The sequence below is a fragment of the Taudactylus pleione genome, unplaced genomic scaffold (genome assembly GCF_031769625.1).
Source record: "Taudactylus pleione unplaced genomic scaffold, aTauple2 ptg000281l, whole genome shotgun sequence".
NCBI classification, from domain to species: Eukaryota; Metazoa; Chordata; class Amphibia; order Anura; family Myobatrachidae; genus Taudactylus; species Taudactylus pleione.
Window position 1 is genome coordinate 1008525 of NW_028284683.1, and position 18765 is coordinate 1027289.

Sequence of the window (18765 nt, forward strand, 5' to 3'; positions counted from 1 at the left end):
CATGGAGTCTTATTACCAGCTATATAGCGTGCGCATGTTCTGCAGAGCATGGAGCCTTATTACCAGCTATATAGTGCGCATGTTCTGCAGAGCATGGAGCCTTATTACCAGCTATATAGTGCGCATGTTCTGCAGAGCATGGAGTCTTATTACCAGCTATATAGCGTGCACATGTTCTGCAGAGCATGGAGCCTTATTACCAGCTATATAGTGCGCATGTTCTGCAGAGCATGGAGCCTTATTACCAGCTATATAGTGCGCATGTTCTGCAGAGCATGGAGTCTTATTACCAGCTATATAGCGTGCGCATGTTCTGCAGAGCATGGAGCCTTATTACCAGCTATATAGCGTGCACATGTTCTGCAGAGCATGGAGCCTTATTACCAGCTATATAGTGCGCATGTTCTGCAGAGCATGGAGCCTTATTACCAGCTATATAGCGTGCACATGTTCTGCAGAGCATGGAGCCTTATTACCAGCTATATAGTGCGCATGTTCTGCAGAGCATGGAGCCTTATTACCAGCTATATAGTGTGCATGTTCTGCAGAGCATGGAGCCTTATTACCAGCTATATAGCGTGCGCATGTTCTGCAGAGCATGGAGCCTTATTACCAGCTATATAGTGCGCATGTTCTGCAGAGCATGGAACCTTATTACCAGCTATATAGCGTGCGCATGTTCTGCAGAGCATGGAACCTTATTACCAGCTATATAGTGCGCATGTTTTGCAGAGCATGGAGCCTTATTACCAGCTATATAGCGTGCATATGTTCTGCAGAGCATGGAGTCTTATTACCAGCTATATAGCGGAGCATGGAACCTTATTACCAGCTATATAGCGTGCGCATGTTCTGCAGAGCATGGAACCTTATTACCAGCTATATAGTGCGCATGTTCTGCAGAGCATGGAGTCTTATTACCAGCTATATAGTGCGCATGTTCTGCAGAGCATGGAGCCTTATTACCAGCTATATAGCGTGCATGTTCTGCAGAGCATGGAGCCTTATTACCAGCTATATAGCGTGCATACGTTCTGCAGAGCATGGAGTCTTATTACCAACTATATAGCGGAGCATGGAACCTTATTACCAGCTATATAGCGTGCGCATGTTCTGCAGAGCATGGAACCTTATTACCAGCTATATAGCGTGCGCATGTTCTGCAGAGCATGGAACCTTATTACCAGCTATATAGCGTGCGCATGTTCTGCAGAGCATGGAACCTTATTACCAGCTATATAGTGCGCATGTTCTGCAGAGCATGGAGCCTTATTACCAGCTATATAGCGTGCATATGTTCTGCAGAGCATGGAGTCTTATTACCAACTATATAGCGGAGCATGGAACCTTATTACCAGCTATATAGCGTGCGCATGTTCTGCAGAGCATGGATCCTTATTACCAGCTATATAGTGCGCATGTTCTGCAGAGCATGGAGCCTTATTACCAGCTATATAGCGTGCATATGTTCTGCAGAGCATGGAGTCTTACCAGCTATATAGTGCGCATGTTCTGCAGAGCATGGAGTCTTATTACCAGCTATATAGTGTGCATGTTCTGCAGAGCATGGAGCCTTATTACCAGCTATATAGCGTGCATATGTTCTGCAGAGCATGGAGCCTTATTACCAGCTATATAGTGCACATGTTCTGCAGAGCATGGAACCTTATTACCAGCTATATAGCGTGCACATGTTCTGCAGAGCATGGAGCCTTATTACCAGCTATATAGTGCGCATGTTCTGCAGAGCATGGAGTCTTATTACCAACTATATAGCGGAGCATGGAACCTTATTACCAGCTATATAGTGCGCATGTTCTGCAGAGCATGGAGTCTTATTACCAGCTATATAGCGTGCGCATGTTCTGCAGAGCATGGAGTCTTATTACCAGCTATATAGTGCGCATGTTCTGCAGAGCATGGAGTCTTATTACCAGCTATATAGTGCGCATGTTCTGCAGAGCATGGAGCCTTATTACCAGCTATATAGTGCGCATGTTCTGCAGAGCATGGGGTCTTATTACCAGCTATATAGTGCATGTTCTGCAGAGCATGGAGTCTTATTACCAGCTATATAGCATGCATATGTTCTGCAGAGCATGGAGCCTTATTACCAGCTATATAGTGCGCATGTTCTGCAGAGCATGGAGCCTTATTACCAGCTATATAGTGTGCATGTTCTGCAGAGCATGGAGCCTTATCAGCTATATAGCGGAGCATGGAACCTTATTACCAGCTATATAGTGTGCATGTTCTGCAGAGCATGGGGTCTTATTACCAGCTATATAGTGCATGTTCTGCAGAGCATGGAGTCTTATTACCAGCTATATAGCATGCATATGTTCTGCAGAGCATGGAGCCTTATTACCAGCTATATAGTGCGCATGTTCTGCAGAGCATGGAGCCTTATTACCAGCTATATAGTGTGCATGTTCTGCAGAGCATGGAGCCTTATTACCAGCTATATAGCGTGCATATGTTCTGCAGAACATGGAGTCTTATTACCAACTATATAGTGCGCATGTTCTGCAGAGCATGGAGCCTTATTACCAGCTATATAGTGCGCATGTTCTGCAGAGCATGGAGCCTTATTACCAGCTATATAGCGGAGCATGGAGCCTTATTACCAGCTATATAGTGCATGTTCTGCAGAGCATGGAGCCTTATTACCAGCTATATAGCGTACACATGTTCTGCAGAGCATGGAACCTTATTACCAGCTATATCGCGTGCACATGTTCTGCAGAGCATGGAGTCTTATTACCAACTATATAGCGTGCATATGTTCTGCAGAGCATGGAGTCTTATTACCAGCTATATAGCGGAGCATGGAGCCTTATTACCAGCTATATAGCGTACACATGTTCTGCAGAGCATGGAGCCTTATTACCAGCTATATAGCGTACACATGTTCTGCAGAGCATGGAACCTTATTACCAGCTATATAGTGCGCATGTTCTGCAGAGCATGGAGCCTTATTACCAGCTATATAGCGTGCATATGTTCTGCAGAACATGGAGCCTTATTACCAGCTATATAGTGCGCATGTTCTGCAGAGCATGGAGCCTTATTACCAGCTATATAGTGCGCATGTTCTGCAGAGCATGGAGCCTTATTACCAGCTATATAGCGTGCATATGTTCTGCAGAACATGGAGTTTTATTACCAACTATATAGCGGAGCATGGAACCTTATTACCAGCTATATAGCGTGCGCATGTTCTGCAGAGCATGGAGCCTTATTACCAGCTATATAGTGCGCATGTTCTGCAGAGCATGGAGCCTTATTACCAGCTATATAGTGCGCATGTTCTGCAGAGCATGGAGCCTTATTACCAGCTATATAGCGTGCATATGTTCTGCAGAACATGGAGTCTTATTACCAACTATATAGTGCGCATGTTCTGCAGAGCATGGAGCCTTATTACCAGCTATATAGCGTGCATATGTTCTGCAGAGCATGGAGTCTTATTACCAGCTATATAGCGTGCATATGTTCTGCAGAGCATGGAGTCTTATTACCAACTATATAGCGGAGCATGGAACCTTATTACCAGCTATATAGCGTGCGCATGTTCTGCAGAGCATGGAACCTTATTACCAGCTATATAGCGTGCGCATGTTCTGCAGAGCATGGAACCTTATTACCAGCTATATAGTGCGCATGTTCTGCAGAGCATGGAGCCTTATTACCAGCTATATAGCGTGCATATGTTCTGCAGAGCATGGAGTCTTATTACCAACTATATAGCGGAGCATGGAACCTTATTACCAGCTATATAGCGTGCGCATGTTCTGCAGAGCATGGAACCTTATTACCAGCTATATAGTGCGCATGTTCTGCAGAGCATGGAGTCTTATTACCAGCTATATAGTGCGCATGTTCTGCAGAGCATGGAGCCTTATTACCAGCTATATAGCGTGCATGTTCTGCAGAGCATGGAGCCTTATTACCAGCTATATAGCGTGCATATGTTCTGCAGAGCATGGAGTCTTATTACCAACTATATAGTGCGCATGTTCTGCAGAGCATGGAGCCTTATTACCAGCTATATAGCGTGCATATGTTCTGCAGAGCATGGAGTCTAATTACCAACTATATAGCGGAGCATGGAACCTTATTACCAGCTATATAGCGTGCGCATGTTCTGCAGAGCATGGAACCTTATTACCAGCTATATAGTGCGCATGTTCTGCAGAGCATGGAGTCTTATTACCAGCTATATAGTGCGCATGTTCTGCAGAGCATGGAGCCTTATTACCAGCTATATAGTGCGCATGTTCTGCAGAGCATGGAGCCTTATTACCAGCTATATAGCGTGCATATGTTCTGCAGAGCATGGAGTCTTATTACCAACTATATAGTGCGCATGTTCTGCAGAGCATGGAGCCTTATTACCAGCTATATAGCGGAGCATGGAACCTTATTACCAGCTATATAGCGTGCATATGTTCTGCAGAGCATGGAGCCTTATTACCAGCTATATAGTGCGCATGTTCTGCAGAGCATGGAGCCTTATTACCAGCTATATAGCGTGCATATGTTCTGCAGAGCATGGAGTCTTATTACCAGCTATATAGTGCGCATGTTCTGCAGAGCATGGAGTCTTATTACCAGCTATATAGTGCGCATGTTCTGCAGAGCATGGAGCCTTATTACCAGCTATATAGCGTGCACATGTTCTGCAGAGCATGGAGCCTTATTACCAGCTATATAGTGCGCATGTTCTGCAGAGCATGGAGCCTTATTACCAGCTATATAGTGCACATGTTCTGCAGAGCATGGAGTCTTATTACCAACTATATAGTGCGCATGTTCTGCAGAGCATGGAGTCTTATTACCAACTATATAGTGCGCATGTTCTGCAGAGCATGGAGCCTTATTACCAGCTATATAGCGTGCATATGTTCTGCAGAGCATGGAGCCTTATTACCAGCTATATAGTGCGCATGTTCTGCAGAGCATGGAGTCTTATTACCAGCTATATAGTGCGCATGTTCTGCAGAGCATGGAGCCTTATTACCAGCTATATAGCGTGCATATGTTCTGCAGAGCATGGAGTCTTATTACCAGCTATATAGTGCATATGTTCTGCAGAGCATGGAACCTTATTACCAGCTATATAGTGCGCATGTTCTGCAGAGCATGGAACCTTATTACCAGCTATATAGCGTGCACATGTTCTGCAGAGCATGGAGCCTTATTACCAGCTATATAGCGTGCATGTTCTGCAGAGCATGGAACCTTTTTACCAGCTATATAGTGCGCATGTTCTGCAGAGCATGGAGCCTTATTACCAGCTATATAGTGCGCATGTTCTGCAGAGCATGGAGTCTTATTACCAGCTATATAGTGCGCATGTTCTGCAGAGCATGGAACCTTATTACCAGCTATATAGCGTGCACATGTTCTGCAGAGCATGGAGCCTTATTACCAGCTATATAGTGCGCATGTTCTGCAGAGCATGGAGCCTTATTACCAGCTATATAGTGCGCATGTTCTGCAGAGCATGGAGCCTTATTACCAGCTATATAGTGCGCATGTTCTGCAGAGCATGGAGCCTTATTACCAGCTATATAGCGTGCATGTTCTGCAGAGCATGGAACCTTTTTACCAGCTATATAGTGCGCATGTTCTGCAGAGCATGGAGCCTTATTACCAGCTATATAGTGCGCATGTTCTGCAGAGCATGGAGCCTTATTACCAGCTATATAGCGTGCATATGTTCTGCAGAGCATGGAGTCTTATTACCAACTATATAGCGGAGCATGGAACCTTATTACCAGCTATATAGCGTGCACATGTTCTGCAGAGCATGGAGCCTTATTACCAGCTATATAGCGTGCACATGTTCTGCAGAGCATGGAACCTTATTACCAGCTATATAGCGTGCACATGTTCTGCAGAGCATGGAGCCTTATTACCAGCTATATAGCGTGCACATGTTCTGCAGAGCATGGAGTCTTATTACCAGCTATATAGCGTGCACATGTTCTGCAGAGCATGGAGCCTTATTACCAGCTATATAGCTGCCGGTGATGTTATTTCGCCAGGCGAAAGCTTTTCCCCGTATTCAATTCCACAGACTTTTCGCTGGTGCGTCACCCGCGCCGTGAGGAGCCTGCGCGACCACGACTGCTTGATCAAGTCAGATCCAGTGAGTACGGCAGTGGAAGCGTCATCCTGGACGACGGCCGCGTCGAGTCAGGTAAGTAGGGGGCATGGGGGGGGGGACTACTACGACGGGAACTACACAGGGGCACTACTACTACTACTGGGGAACTACACGGGCACTACTTTAAAGGGCACAACTACAGGGGCACTACTATTACTATAGGGGACCTACTATAAAGGGCACTACTACTACAGGGACACTACTTTAAAGGGCACAACTACAGGGGCACTTCATAAGGGGCACTGCTACAGGGGGCATTGCATAAGGGGCCCTGATTACTGGGCACTGCTACTGGGGGCATTGCATAATGAGCAGTACTACAAGGGGCATTGCTTAATGGGCAGTACTACAAGGGGCATTGCTTAATGGGCAATGCTACAGGGGGCATTGCATAAAGGGCATTGCATAAGGGGCACTAGTACAGGGGCATTGCATGAGGGGAGGGGGGGTTAGTGATAGAGCGGGACTGTGCTGCGAGGGGAGGAGGTGGGTTCTGCGCTGAGAGGGGTCAGTGATGTGAGGAAAGGGGGCTGTGTATGTGAGGGGGAGTGTTAGGATACTTACCGGCAGGTATCGGTATCCTAACCTTGTCGGGATGCTGGCATCTGTATCCTGAGCGCTGGCATCCAGTACCCAAAATGGCTGAGCTCCTCTTATACATTTCCTGTGGATCATTGTTCAAGGAGACTCCCCCCTGCGGTAGATTCACGTTACGCATTTAATTAAAAGCGCCACGTTACCTATCCCTACAGTGTAACCTCTTTGAAGGATCCTAGGGATAGAAAGGTAGAATCTTGCCTTAAATCGATCTCTTCTTTTTTAGGGGCTGTTGCCCGTCCGACCATGGCTATTGCATGGGTGGCTAAAGCTACAGAGAACTGGGCTGACGCTCTTGAAGACTCTTTCCCTCAGATGCTTCTAGGGATCAGATATCTTTCGTCGCTCACATACAAGATGCAGCTTCATATATTGGAGGAGTGACATTGGAAGCCACTTTCCTTAACTCCAGAGTCTCGGCCGCGGTGGTGTCTGCCCACCGTACCTTGTGGCTACGCTCATGGAAAGCGGATGCGGATTCCAAGAAGGGCCTAGAAGTGTTACCCTACGATGGGGAGATCTTGTTTGGCCCAGACCTTGACAAGATTGAAACTACGTTGGCGGCTTCAAAAACTGCATTTCTGCCTTCAGCAACCAATGCTACAAAGCCTCGGGCCACATCTTTTAAGTCCTTTCGTCCTCACGGAAAGCCTAAAGATCAGTCCTTTCCTAGGCAGTCGGCTTCCACTAGTGTTGCCAAGACCAGGACCCGAGGATAAGCTCTCAGGGGACGGGCCTCTCTGGGAGATCCCAGAGCGGGAGGCCGACGACTTCAGTTTGCCCAGTGTTGGTGTCAAACCACCACGGATGCTTGGGTAAGAGAAGTGGTCTCTCACGGGTATGCCCTCTCATTTCTTCGACAGCCTCCCCACTAGTTTTTCTACCCAGGCCCTCCGTCAGACCCGAACAAGGCCGTACAAATCCAGAACGCCATACAGTCCTTGCTGCAGGCAGGGGTAATTGTGCTAGTCCCGCTATCTTAACGGGGGACTGGTTGTTATTCTACTATTTCTGGTTCAGAAGCTGAATGGGTCTCATCGGCCTATCCTCAACCTCAAATCCCTGATCGGGTTCAGGATGGAAACCCTACGCTCTATCCTAACTATGGAGCTTGGGGACTTTATGGTATCTCTGTATAGTCAGGACGCGTACCTACATGTACCTATAGCTCCCGCACATCAGCAATATCCCTGGTTTGCTATACTACAGCAACACTTCCAATTTCAGGCTCTGCCCTTTGCACTATCCACAGCTCCACGGGTGTTTACCAAAATTATGGCTATCATGGTGGCCCACCTGTGTGGTCAGGGTCTCCAACTGTTACCGTATCTGGACAACCTCCTGCTCTTAGCAGGATCCCCAGAAGTGCTTCACCGCCATCTGTGGCTAATCACTTCTTTCCTTCACAAGCATGGATGGTTAATCAACTGGAAAGAGTCCTCCCTGAATCCCTCACAGATAATGATTCATCTGGGAGCCCTGCTGGATTCTCAGGATTAGAGAATCTTTCTGACATCAGACAAGATCTTTACACTTCAACTACGAGTGCGCAGATGTCTCCACAGTCGCTGGGTGTCGATCCACTCAGCAATGCAGGTTTTGGGATCCATGGTGTCCACCTTTGACATGGTGAAATATGCTCAGTTCCACTCCAGGCCTTTGCAAAGGCTGGTCCTCTCCAGGTGGAACAGGTTACCCCATCGGATCAAAGCTCAGACAATGGTACTCTCTCCGGAGGTGCGTCTGTCCTTCTCTTGGTGGCTACAGACATCTCATCTAATCAAGGGTCGCTCCTTTTGGATCCTGGACTGGGTACTCCTAACAACGGACGCCAGTCTCCGGGGTTGGGGCGCAGTGACTGGTCCACACTTTCAGGGCCGCTGGACATCGGTCGAATCAACCCTGCCATTCAACATATTGGAGCTTCGAGCTGTCTACAGGGCCCTCATACTGGCCCAGAAAATACTTCACGAAAAACATGTACAGGTAGAGTCCGACAATGCCACAACAGTGGCTTACGTCAACCATCAAGGAGTCACTCGAAGTCGAGCAGCATTGACAGAAGTGTCACGCATTCTGACATGGGCCGAGGGTCACCTCCCGGCCATCTCTGTGGTCTTCATTCTGGGAGTTCTCAATTGGGTAGCAGACTTCCTTGGGGAATGGTCTCTTCACCAAGAGGTTTTTAAACTCCTAGTGAGCAGATGGGACCTCCCAGAGGTGGACCTCATGGCCTCCCGACACAATCACAAACTGCCGGTGTACGGGTTAAGAACAAGAGATGCCGAGGCAACCTTTGTAGATGCATTATCAGTGAAGTAGACCTTCCATTTTGCGTACCTATTCCCTCCAGTTTCCATTCTTCCTCGAGTTCTTCGGAACGGAAGTTCAAACAAGATGGAGGCACTTTCCTGCTGGGGGCTCCAGCTTGGCCCAGACGTCATTGGTACTCAGATCTTCGGAGTGTCTCTATTGGCACTCCATTCCTGCTGCCTCAATGACCGGACCTGTTGTCTCAGGGTCCTTGCCTTTACCCGGACCTGGGTCGTCTGTCTTTGACGGCGTGGCTCTTGAGACATCCCTCCTGCGGTCCAAAGGATTCTCTAGCTCTGCAGTCAAAACTATGCTCAGAGCGCGTAAGCCAGCCTCTGCTCGGATCTACCACAGAGTGTGGCATACATATTTCCAATGCTGTCGTACCAGAAGCTACGACCCCCAAGTGTTTAGGATTTCCAGAGTCCTGGCCTTCCTTCAAACTGGATTGGACCTTTTGACTCCTCCTGTCTTCACTGAAAGTGCATGTCTCTGCTCTATCCATTTGGTTCCAGCGTAGACTTGCTCCACTTCTGGGTGTCCACACCTTCCTCCAGTGTGTCCTCCGTATACAACCTACCTTTGTCCCTCCAGTGGCTCCATGGGATTTGTCAGTAGTGCTTTGTGCCCTCCAGGGTCCTCCATTTGAACCCCTGGATTCTGTGGAAATCAAGTGGCTCACAGCGAAGACTCTTTATCATCTGGCTATGGCATTCGCGAGAAAGGTGTCAGATTTAGGGGTGCTCTCCTGTCCCTCCCCATTTCTGATATTCCATCAGGACAGTGGTGTACTTTGGACTCGCCCTGGTTTCCTTCCAAAAGTTACTAGTTTCCATATTAATGAGGAAATTGTAGTCACCAGACCTATCGACAGGTGAGGCCTCCTTGGATGTGGTCCAGGCCCTCAGGATATATGTGGACCGTACCAGTTCCCTTTGGAGATCAGACTCCTTATTTGTGCTCTATGGATTTCACAAGAAGGGATGACCAGCCAACAAACAGACATTGGGTAGATAGCTTCGCATGTCTATCTCACAGGCTTACACGCAGACATGCCTTCCTGTACTGGCTACTGTTACTGCTCATTCTACTCGCTATGTGGGTCCTTTGTGGGCAGCTCGCCGTGGCGCCTCAACTGAACAGCTTTGTAAGGCGACCATGTGGTCCCCTGTCCATACATTTCTGAGGTTTTATGCCTTTGATACATTTGCCTCTTAGGATGCTTCATTTGGGCGCCGGATCCTCTACTCAGGAGCATCCCCACCCTTAAATGATTGATTTGGGACATCCCCAAGGTCTCCCTGTGGAGCCCTATGGACCCTGTAGAAGACTATGAGTTATGGTAAAACCTTTGTTAACTCTTTCTCTGAAGTCCATAGGATCCACAGGGCACCCGCCTTGACGCACCTGGCTTCATATGGGCTATGTCTCTGGTCACCGGTTTCCTGTCTCCTCCGTGAGAGTGTGATTCTTGTGTGTACCAGTCTTCCTTCTCACTTCTCCTTCGGCCTTTGGCTTGTCACAAACTGAGGTGCCTCGGGGGTGGGGTATAGGGGAATGGACTGATGCATCCTGGGAGCTGAAAGCTTTAACTGCGTGGTGCCTGGTCCTCAACCACCACCTACACCCCAAGGTCTCCCTGTGGACCTTATGGACTTTGAAGAAAGAGAGTTAAAAAAGGTTAATTTTTACCTTAACTCTCATTAGCTAGCATGAAGCCTTATTTAATACCAGTTATCTAGCACACAAATATTCTGCAGCACATGTATTAGGATAAGGGGTTTGCTGTGCCCCCATTTACTTATGCCCCACTTTTTTATCAATGGTGCGGCATTACATTCATTGCACTCTCCCCTTATTGCCCACATCTGTTTCTACAGCTTCGTGTGTGGGGATTGCCTTGGATTCTACCATGTCCTCCAAGAGCAAGACACCTGTGGAGGTGACCAAGGAGATGGGAGCTGGGAGGTATGGACTCGGAGTAGGGCTCACAGTGTAATAATATAATATACTAGGTGCAGCACTGAGTGTGGGAGTAACAGTGTAATAATGTACTAGGTGCAGGTAGTGAGTGTACGTGTAACACTAATATAATGTACTAGGTGCAGTTACTGAGTGTAGGGGTAACACTATAATAATATAATATACTAGGTGCAAGCACTGACTGGGGGGTAACAGTGTAATAATATACTAATAGTGTATATAATATACTAGGTGCAAGCACTGAGTGTGGGGCTAACAATGTAATAATATAATATACTAGGTGCAGGTACTGAGTGTAGTGGTCACACTATAATAATATGATGTATTGGGTGCAGCACTGAGTGTAGGGGGTCACACTATAATAAATATTATGATGTATTGGGTGCAGCACTGAGTGTAGGGGGTCACACTATAATAAATAATATGATGTATTGGGTGCAGCACTGAGTGTAGGGGGTCACACTATAATAAATAATATGATGTATTGGTTGCAGCACTGAGTGTAGGGGTCACACTATAATAAATAATATGATGTATTGGGTGCAGCACTGAGTGTAGGGGTCACACTATAATAAATAATATGATGTATTGGGTGCAGCACTGAGTGTAGGGGTCACACTATAACAAATAATATGATGTATTGGGTGCAGCACTGAGTGTAGGGGGTCACACTATAATAAATAATATGATGTATTGGGTGCAGCACTGAGTGTAGGGGGTCACACTATAATAAATAATATGATGTATTGGGTGCAGCACTGAGTGTAGGGGGTCACACTATAATAAATAATATGATGTATTGGGTGCAGCACTGAGTTTAGGGGTCACACTATAATAAATATTATGATGGATTGGGTGCAGCACTGAGTGTAGGGGTCACACTATAATAAATAATATGATGTATTGGGTGCAGCACTGAGTGTAGGGGGTCACACTATAATAAATATTATGATGGATTGGGTGCAGCACTGAGTGTAGGGGGTCACACTATAATAAATATTATGATGGATTGGGTGCAGCACTGAGTGTAGGGGGTCACACTATAATAAATATTATGATGGATTGGGTGCAGCACTGAGTGTAGGGGTCACACTATAATAAATATTATGATGGATTGGGTGCAGCACTGAGTGTAGGGGGTCACACTATAATAAATAATATGATGGATTGGGTGCAGCACTGAGTGTAGGGTCACACTATAATAAATATGATGGATTGGGTGCAGCACTGAGTGTAGGGGGTCACACTATAATAAATATTATGATGGATTGGGTGCAGCACTGAGTGTAGGGGGTCACACTATAATAAATATTATGATGGATTGGGTGCAGCACTGAGTGTAGGGGGTCACACTATAATAAATATTATGATGGATTGGGTGCAGCACTGAGTGTAGGGGTCACACTATAATAAATATTATGATGGATTGGGTGCAGCACTGAGTGTAGGGGGTCACACTATAATAAATAATATGATGTATTGGGTGCAGCACTGAGTGTAGGGGTCACACTATAATAAATAATATGATGGATTGGGTGCAGCACTGAGTGTAGGGGGTCACACTATAATAAATATTATGATGGATTGGGTGCAGCACTGAGTGTAGGGGGTCACACTATAATAAATAATATGATGGATTGGGTGCAGCACTGAGTGTAGGGGTCACACTATAATAAATAATATGATGGATTGGGTGCAGCACTGAGTGTAGGGGTCACACTATAATAAATAATATGATGGATTGGGTGCAGCACTGAGTGTAGGGGTCACACTATAATAAATAATATGATGGATTGGGTGCAGCACTGAGTGTAGGGGTCACACTATAATAAATAATATGATGGATTGGGTGCAGCACTCAGTTATCACAGTAATAATGTACTTGGTGAAGGGGGCGTAGGAAGAACCTCAGTGACACGTGGTATATTGGTTACGTCAGGGAACTACCTTTCCCGGCGTGACCCGCGGTGTTCCCAGCATGCTGTGCGTTGGTGCTCTGGAAATCGCTGTTTTAGTAATAGATTCGCCTCCCGCGCTAGCCCCGCCCCCCGAGTCCCCGGCCCCGCCCCCAGCGCAGTGTGTGAGCCGCTCCCTGATCCCGGGCTGTCCTGACATGGCGCACCAGACCGGCATCCACGGTATGTACCTACCCCCCGGGCCTGGCCGGGTGTGTGTGAGACCGGCACCGAGCGAGGCCTGCTCACTAGGGCTGTGTGTGTATATATAATATAGATGTAGCTGCTTCTGGGGCTTACCCTCCCACACACGATTGCACCATAGCCAGGTTACAGTATGAGCTCCTGCCCTCTGAGCACTTGTCATACTAGCAGTGATACGCTCTCCTTACCTGCACACAGTGTGTGCTCTGAGCACTTGTCACACGAGCAGTGATAGGCTCTCCTTACCTGCACACAGTGTAAGCTCTGAGCATTTGTCATACTGGCAGTGATACACTCTCCTTACCTGCACACAGTGTATGCTCTGAGCACTTGTCACACGAGCAGTGATAGGCTCTTCTTACCTGCACACAGTCTGTGCTCTGAGCACTTGTCATACTAGCAGTGATAGGCTCTCCTTACCTGCACACAGTGTGTGCTCTGAGCACTTGTCACACGAGCAGTGATAGGCTCTCCTTACCTGCACACAGTGTAAGCTCTGAGCATTTGTCATACTGGCAGTGATACACTCTCCTTACCTGCACACAGTGTATGCTCTGAGCACTTGTCACACGAGCAGTGATAGGCTCTTCTTACCTGCACACAGTCTGTGCTCTGAGCCCTTGTCACACGAGCAGTGATAGGCTCTTCTTACCTGCACACAGTGTGTGCTCTGAGCATTTGTCACACGAGCAGTGATAGGCTCTCCTTACCTGCACACAGTGTAAGCTCTGAGCATTTGTCATACTGGCAGTGATACACTCTCCTTACCTGCACACAGTGTATGCTCTGAGCACTTGTCACACGAGCAGTGATAGGCTCTTCTTACCTGCACACAGTCTGTGCTCTGAGCACTTGTCACACGAGCAGTGATACGCTCTCCTTACCTGCACACAGTATGTGCTCTGAGCACTTGTCACACGAGCAGTGATGCGCTCTCCTTACCTGCACACAGTGTAAGCTCTGAGCATTTGTCACACGAGCAGTGATATGCTCTTACCTGCACACAGTGTATGCTCTGAGCACTTGTCATACTAGCAGTGATATGCTCTCCTTACCTGCACACAGTGTGTGCTCTGAGCATTTGTCATACTAGCAGTGATATGCTCTCCTTACCTGCACACAGTGTATGCTCTGAGCACTTGTCATACTAGCAGTGATATGCTCTCCTTACCTGCACACAGTGTGTGCTCTGAGCATTTGTCATACTAGCAGTGATATGCTCTCCTTACCTGCACACAGTGTATGCTCTGAGCACTTGTCACACGAGCAGTGATACGCTCTCCTTACCTGCACACAGTATGTGCTCTGAGCACTTGTCACACGAGCAGTGATGCGCTCTCCTTACCTGCACACAGTGTAAGCTCTGAGCATTTGTCACACGAGCAGTGATATGCTCTTACCTGCACACAGTGTATGCTCTGAGCACTTGTCATACTAGCAGTGATATGCTCTCCTTACCTGCACACAGTGTATGCTCTGAGCACTTGTCATACTAGCAGTGATATGCTCTCCTTACCTGCACACAGTGTATGCTCTGAGCACTTGTCATACTAGCAGTGATATGCTCTCCTTACCTGCACACAGTGTATGCTCTGAGCACTTGTCATACTAGCAGTGATACGCTCTCCTTACCTGCACACAGTGTAAGCTCTGAGCACTTGTCATACTAGCAGTGATAGACTCTCCTTACCTGCACACAGTGTAAGCTCTGAGCATTTGTCACACGAGCAGTGATACGCTCTCCTTACCTGCACACAGTATGTGCTCTGAGCATTTGTCACACGAGCAGTGATACGCTCTCCTTACCTGCACACAGTGTGTGCTCTGAGCATTTGTCACACGAGCAGTGATACGCTCTCCTTACCTGCACACAGTGTGTGCTCTGAGCACTTGTCATACTAGCAGTGATACGCTCTCCTTACCTGCACACAGTGTAAGCTCTGAGCACTTGTCACACGAGCAGTGATAGGCTCTTCTTACCTGCACACAGTCTGTGCTCTGAGCATTTGTCACACGAGCAGTGATATGCTCTTACCTGCACACAGTGTAAGCTCTGAGCATTTGTCACACGAGCAGTGATACGCTCTGCTTACCTGCACACAGTGTACGTGCTCAGCTGTTGGCACACAAGCAGTGATGTGTTTTCCCCACCTGCACACAGTGTACGCGCTCAGTTGTTGGCACACAAGCAGTGATACGCTCTCCTTACCTGCGCTCAGTTGTTGGCACACAAGCAGTGATACGCTCTCCTTACCTGCACACAGTGTACACGCTCAGCTGTTGGCACACAAGCAGTGATGTGTTTTCCCCACCTGCACACAGTGTATGCGTTCAGCTGTTGGCACACAAGCAGTGATGTGTTTTCCCCACCTGCACACAGTGTATGCGCTTAGCTGTTGGCACACAAGCAGTGATGTGTTTTCCCCACCTGCACACAGTGTACGTGCTCAGTTGTTGGCACAGAAGCAGTGATATGTTTTCCCCACCTGCACACAGTGTATGCGCTCAGCTGTTGGCACACAAGCAGTGATACGCTCTCCTTGCCTGCACACAGTGTACGTGCTCAGCTGTTGGCACACAAGCAGTGATGTGTTTTCCCCACCTGCACACAGTGTACGCGCTCAGTTGTTGGCACACAAGCAGTGATACGCTCTCCTTACCTGCACACAGTGTACGCGCTCAGCTGTTGGCACACAAGCAGTGATGTGTTATCCCGACCTGCACACAGTTTATGCGCTCAGCTGTTGGCACACAAGCAGTGATACGCTCTCCTTACCTGCACACAGGGTACAGCGTAAGATCTGAGCACTTTCGTGATGCATCTGATTTAAAGAGGTTATTAAGTTGGTGAAAGTACCCTTCCTCTTTCTGTACTAGCGCTACGGGTATTGCGCCATGTACGGGTGACTCTCTCTGTTAGGCGGAGGAAGTGAGTTAGTGGCTGGGTTACATTGTGGCCAAACTCTACAGCCAATCAGCTGCTACATCAGCTTTTCACTACATATAGCTGAGATGATAAATGATGAGACACGAGTGTCCTCGCTCAGCTTTGCTGCCATCGCATCAAACATCCTCTCGTGGCGTGACCGGTGAGCCTCTGCAGCACCGGGTGTCTTTTTTTTTCCTGTGTCGTTTTGTCCCCAAAATGCGTCTAAGGCTGAGTACACACTTAAAGATATTCTCTCCAACCAGCCAACTAGTTGATTGGTTGGAATGAAAATCTGGTAACGTATGGGAGTAACCGAGGATCAGCAATTTGCTCCCAAACGCCGGAAAATGGACAAAAACTGTTGTTTGAACAAATTATTTTGATCAAACATTTAACAAACTTGTCTGACGCCATTTTCATCTGTTTTCTGGCATTTAGGAGCAAATTGCTGATCATCAGTTACTCCCATACGTTAGCCGCGACGTGACGCAACTAGGAAGCCCCAGGAAACTAACGCTACTGCTGATTGTATGTGACACGTCTACATCTGTGTGCATGTAATGTAAATGGCGCTTGGCGTGGAAAAATGCTGCGGCCGCTGAATCGTAGTAAAATTTCTAATCCGCACAGTCTCCAGGTGCGTCCTAGTCACATCACATTGCGACTTAAGCTGGGTACACACTGAGACGATGTCGTTCCGATCTGGCCAATCGTGCAGTGCGCATGCACAATATGCGCGCTCCCGCGATCACATGCCATGTCGTCAGGTTTGATGTGCTGCACGCTGAAGATATCGCTTGTGGCTCCATGCATGTTTGTGGAGGACGCAACGAGGGATTGTTCGGTCGTTCATTACTTCGTTCTTACGTGTACCCAGGATATGATATGTGTCGACCCAGCGGCCGCCATTTTGTTCTGGCACACATTGTCTCAGTGTGTACCCATCTTTAGATTTACAAAAGATGCCCAACGCTACCAGAGCTGCATGGGCTCACCTACACCAGGCATATGGCGCTGCATGGTGTATTGAGGGAACACAACTGTACCAGAAAATATTACATGAAGATAGTGATAGGGTGCGTACTGGGCAACAATAAAACACAGATGGGTGCAATAGATAGAAAACCTTCAGTGTGCTCTCATTACCTATGGCAGTGTGGGTGTGTGTGTGTATATATATATATATATTATTTATTTCATTTCTGGGCTCCAGCAGTCTTAGGTCAGGTCGCTCCTCCGTTTGGATGAAAAGTTGTTAGGAGAAAAGGAACACACAGGGGGCGATTCAGTTGTTTTTCAGCACCCATTAATTATTGCGCTTGTCGCACCCAATTAGATCGGGTTTAAATGACTAAACCCTATAAATTGTGACCTTGGAAGCAGGGCCGTCCTACCTCTGTTATTACCCAGTTTTGTTCTATTACTGTTTACAATTGTAAAAGAACAACGGAATACTGTACGCTGCACAATATAAGAAACTTAATAATAAAAAAATAATAGTCCTGGTTATGGCGCCCAAACGACGGACTTATCGTACATTTCTGCTCGCCTCCGGAGGTGGTGAGCAGAAATGCTGGCGCCTGTTCACACCCGAATTGCTCCGTCGGGCGCCTGGCGCTGACAATTGAATCGCCACCTAAGTGCAGTATGTTCAAACCAAAGCAATTTGTTAAAATACAATAATTCTCCAAATAAAACCAAAACGAGAGCAATACATGCAGCAAATCCTCTTCTAATGGAACTGCACCAGAGATAATATGAAAAACAGCGCAGTATAGAACCGGTCAGTTTTTTCCAACTAACCGTTTATAAACTAAGTCCTACAGGCGTGTGGTATAAATGGAACGTACCGCGTCCGCCCTTGTGGGGAGCGTTTCAGTTTTAGTAAAGTTAGGAGACTTCTGATCCTCCTTTCCTTCTCAACCCGGTCACAGAAGTAGTCACAGGTCGGGCTCTGGGCCTGATTCAGACCCGTTCGCAAGCGGGTCGATGGTGACCCAGTGCGCACGTGAGCCCTTGAGCGAGCGCTAAAAGCACTCGCTCCGTGGCACACTGCGAAAGGGGTGGCTGTCGATGTTGATCGTCAACTCGCCACATTTTGTAGGCGTGGCGGGGGTGGGTGGCTTCACAAATGGAGGCGTTCCCATGCGAAGCCCCAGAAGCTCTCTGGGGCTTGCGGCCACGAGACCCTACCACAAGGGTCTCGTCGCAAGCCCGATGGCCGCGATGGTCTTGACCATCATCCTGGCCGCTTGCATAAGCTGTGGGTGGTAACCCACAGCTATGCGAGGGGCCAAGAGGCCGCAACTAAAAAAAACAAGCGCCCGCCCTGATTCAGAGCGAGCACTCGCTTTTTGCGAGCGCTTCTGAATCAGGCCCTCTGTACAGACGTCTCCTATCAAGGCCAGGTAAGTGCAGAACGCCACCAACGCGTTTTGCGTAGTGAATAACTCTTCCTCATGGCTCTGCGGAGCCCTACCTGCGACTACTTCTGTGACTTGGCGCCTGATTTTACATGTGTTATTAATGTTGTGGTGTTTTATACTGTACCCTTTATTGCTTTTCATGGCTGCTATATCCGCTTTATGGGAATTTTCAGCCTTTACTTA

General features: G+C 47.5%; 1 protein-coding gene across 1 annotated transcript in view; it reads left to right on the forward strand.

The window, feature by feature from the left end:
• The first annotated feature begins 13097 nt into the window (after positions 1–13097).
• The window catches only part of TWF2 (twinfilin actin binding protein 2), a 95246-nt gene continuing 89578 nt past the window's right edge, over positions 13098–18765 (forward strand). The window contains exon 1 of the mRNA XM_088482039.1: positions 13098–13206. Coding sequence (XP_088338165.1) covers positions 13182–13206 — 25 coding nt within the window. The 5' untranslated portion in view covers positions 13098–13181. The remainder of the gene's footprint in view (positions 13207–18765) is intronic.